Raw genomic sequence first — 2717 nt, 5'->3', positions numbered from 1 at the left:
AGGAGGAAGAAGAAGGGGGAAATCGGAGATGAGGGGGGAGTGGTGACGGGTGAAAGAAGAGGGATGAGAGGGAAGGTAGGGGGTGGTGATGGCGGCGCTGCCGGCGGTGATGAAGGTGGTTATGGGAGTTGCAGAAATGGCGATGGAGGTTGGGGAGGGAGAAGGGCGCAACTGCACGACGTTATTCGCGTGTTAGGGTTATCATCAATTTAGAACGACGCGGGCGCGCACCTTGCGCGTCTGCATACATTGGTGACACTAGGGATCTACGCGTGCGCGTACAGCGCGCTCAAGCGCGGAGGGTCGAAATGGGTGAGGACGCGTGCGCGTATTGTGCGCGCACGCGTGGAAGGAGTTGGGCTGTAGGCTTAAGGTTGGCCCAGAGCAGGCCTAACTCTCTGGAGCTTGGCCTAAGATCTTATAGCAGCAATTCGACGCGTACGCGGCAAATGCGCGCACGCGTGCTACTCCCTATGTTCGTACGGCGCGCACGCACGTGGTGCGCTTAAGCGTGAGTATGGCGCGCACGCACGTAGTGCGCGTAAGCGTGAGATGAGTTGGGCTCGAGGCACGACGCTGGCCTAGGAGAGGCCCAACTCTCTGGAATATGGCTGGTGATGCATCCGCTCATGGACGCGTGCGCGTACAGCGTGCGCGCGCGTCCCCCCCCTCTTTTTTTTTTTTTTGAGAAGGATAATGCCTAAAAGCTTCTACTTGCCCAAAGATTCCCCATGGTGCCTACAACTCCTTATTTAGTCAAAAACCTACACTTTCTAAAATGCAAGTTGGTTTTTTTTTTTTTTTTAAGACTTATTCTATTTCTACTAATCACAACATACATGTTAATATTCTAGCTACTAATGTATACAAACAAGCTAATTATGATATGCAAACCTACCTACAATGGTAACTCAAATCACTTATTAAACAAGGTTAGAAGAGAGTGGAAAGAGTTTACCATGGTGGGGTGTCTCCCACCTAGCACTTTTAGTTAAAGTCCTTAAGTTGGACATTTGGTGGAGTCCTTGCTAGGGTGGTTTATGCTTAAACTCTTCTTTGAATCCCCACCATGCACTTCCAATAGCCTCCGGGATCCCAATTTAAGCGTACAAGGCCTTCAAGGGGGCCTAAGCAAGTAACAAGGCCCTTAAATTGATAGTGGTCTATGTATGTTCCGGGGTCCCATACTTTATTTGTTAACTCCTTTTCTTCTTGATCTTCATGCTTCCAATAGGGTAACAAACTTATTGAATTCTCCTTGTAACTCATACTCATCATCTTAATCCCTTTGAATTTGGCTTCATTCCACCTTTGAGGTTCAAAGTTTGATATTCCATCCTCTATGCACTTTGATTCAATTTGTCCACCGACATCTAATCCGTTCTTACTCTCTAGCCCACAAAGGGCTCTAAGTTGACCGTCCGTTTCTAACAATGCATATTGATATGGGCCAAGAAAATTAAAGGATGAGATGATTACCCACTCAATTTGTGATTGGGACGGCGACTTAGCAAGGAATATATCCAATGGTCTTGACATTGTAGGTTCCACTTCCTTTGGCTCCTCCATGATGATTTCCATCTTTAGGTAACTCCTTTTAAATTCTTCTTGTTTGCTAACTTCCTTCAAACCTTTGTCATTGATCAAGTTATGTGTTGGAGGTTGCGCACCCTCCTCAACATTGGCTTCACATTCGAAGGAGGAAGCTTCAACAAGATCACCATTGTAACTTGATGTAGAGTTATTTTCTTTGATGGAACTTCTTTCTTGTTCAACCTCCTCTAGGTCTTCTTCCACTTCTTTATCTTCAACAATCTTCATTTCCTCCGTTTGTTGCAACATACACTCCGTTTCCTTGCATTCAACTTGAGATTCTAAAGTCTCTCTCATACCTCCCTCTTTGGTTGCTTTCTCACAATCATCCATGAACTCATTTCGGTTGTGATATGAGTCCCAAGAATCTATCTTTTGATGGATGGTTGCTTGAAGTCGGTCCATTTCTTCCTTGAAACGATCCCTCAATTCTTGTTCCGCTTTACTAACATAAGTAAGATCATATTGCTCTTGGATTAATGGACATTGATATGCTTCCATGGAGGTTTGTGGCGGAGAGGGAAATTCATGGTATGGTTGGAAAGAAGATTCATCAAAGCTTTGAGGTGGGAAGTTATTTTGGTTAATGGTGGACGGTGGAATTATACGGGACGTAAATTCTTGGAGGATAGAGGTGAAACTAGTGAAGGCGGTTTCAAGTGAGTGCGGTTTGGAGCTCTTCTTGCTCTTGAAGAATGATACCAAGTGTATCATCCATGGGGACTTGGGTTGGGGGGTAAAGATGTTGGAGTGGTGGTGATTCAAGGGTTTCTTGTTCATAATCGTCACAAGGGTATGCATAGGGGGAATATAGATTTGGATCATATGTAGGCACTTGGTGGAAATAAGATGGGGGTTGAGAGTATGGTGTATAGAATGATGGTGGTTGAGCGGTATAACTATGATAAGAGTCATCATATCCATAGGAATGATATGCATTATAGGAAGGATTACCGTCATAGTAACTTGAAGGGGAAGGTTGCCATGGTGATTGCTCATATGGATATGGCTCCCCTCCTGAGAATTCGTCTATCCCATAATGTGAGCCATCATTCAAGTTTTCATCACCTACAAAGTAGTCATAGTCATATCCAAAACCACAAGGACGAGAATTCATAGTGGCT

The 2717-nt window shown here is 44.9% G+C and overlaps 1 protein-coding gene across 1 annotated transcript in view; it reads left to right on the top strand.

Moving 5' to 3' along the window:
* The window catches only part of LOC107484018 (uncharacterized), a 450-nt gene extending 237 nt beyond the window's left edge, over nucleotides 1-213 (top strand). The window contains exon 2 of the mRNA XM_016104624.1: nucleotides 3-213. Within this exon, the coding sequence (XP_015960110.1) occupies nucleotides 3-213 (211 nt within the window). The remainder of the gene's footprint in view (nucleotides 1-2) is intronic.
* Nucleotides 214-2717: the final 2504 nt, after the last annotated feature.

Source organism: Arachis duranensis, chromosome 4 (genome assembly GCF_000817695.3).
Source record: "Arachis duranensis cultivar V14167 chromosome 4, aradu.V14167.gnm2.J7QH, whole genome shotgun sequence".
Lineage (NCBI taxonomy): Eukaryota > Viridiplantae > Streptophyta > Magnoliopsida > Fabales > Fabaceae > Arachis > Arachis duranensis.
This window is presented reverse-complemented; position numbering and strand designations above follow the sequence as displayed.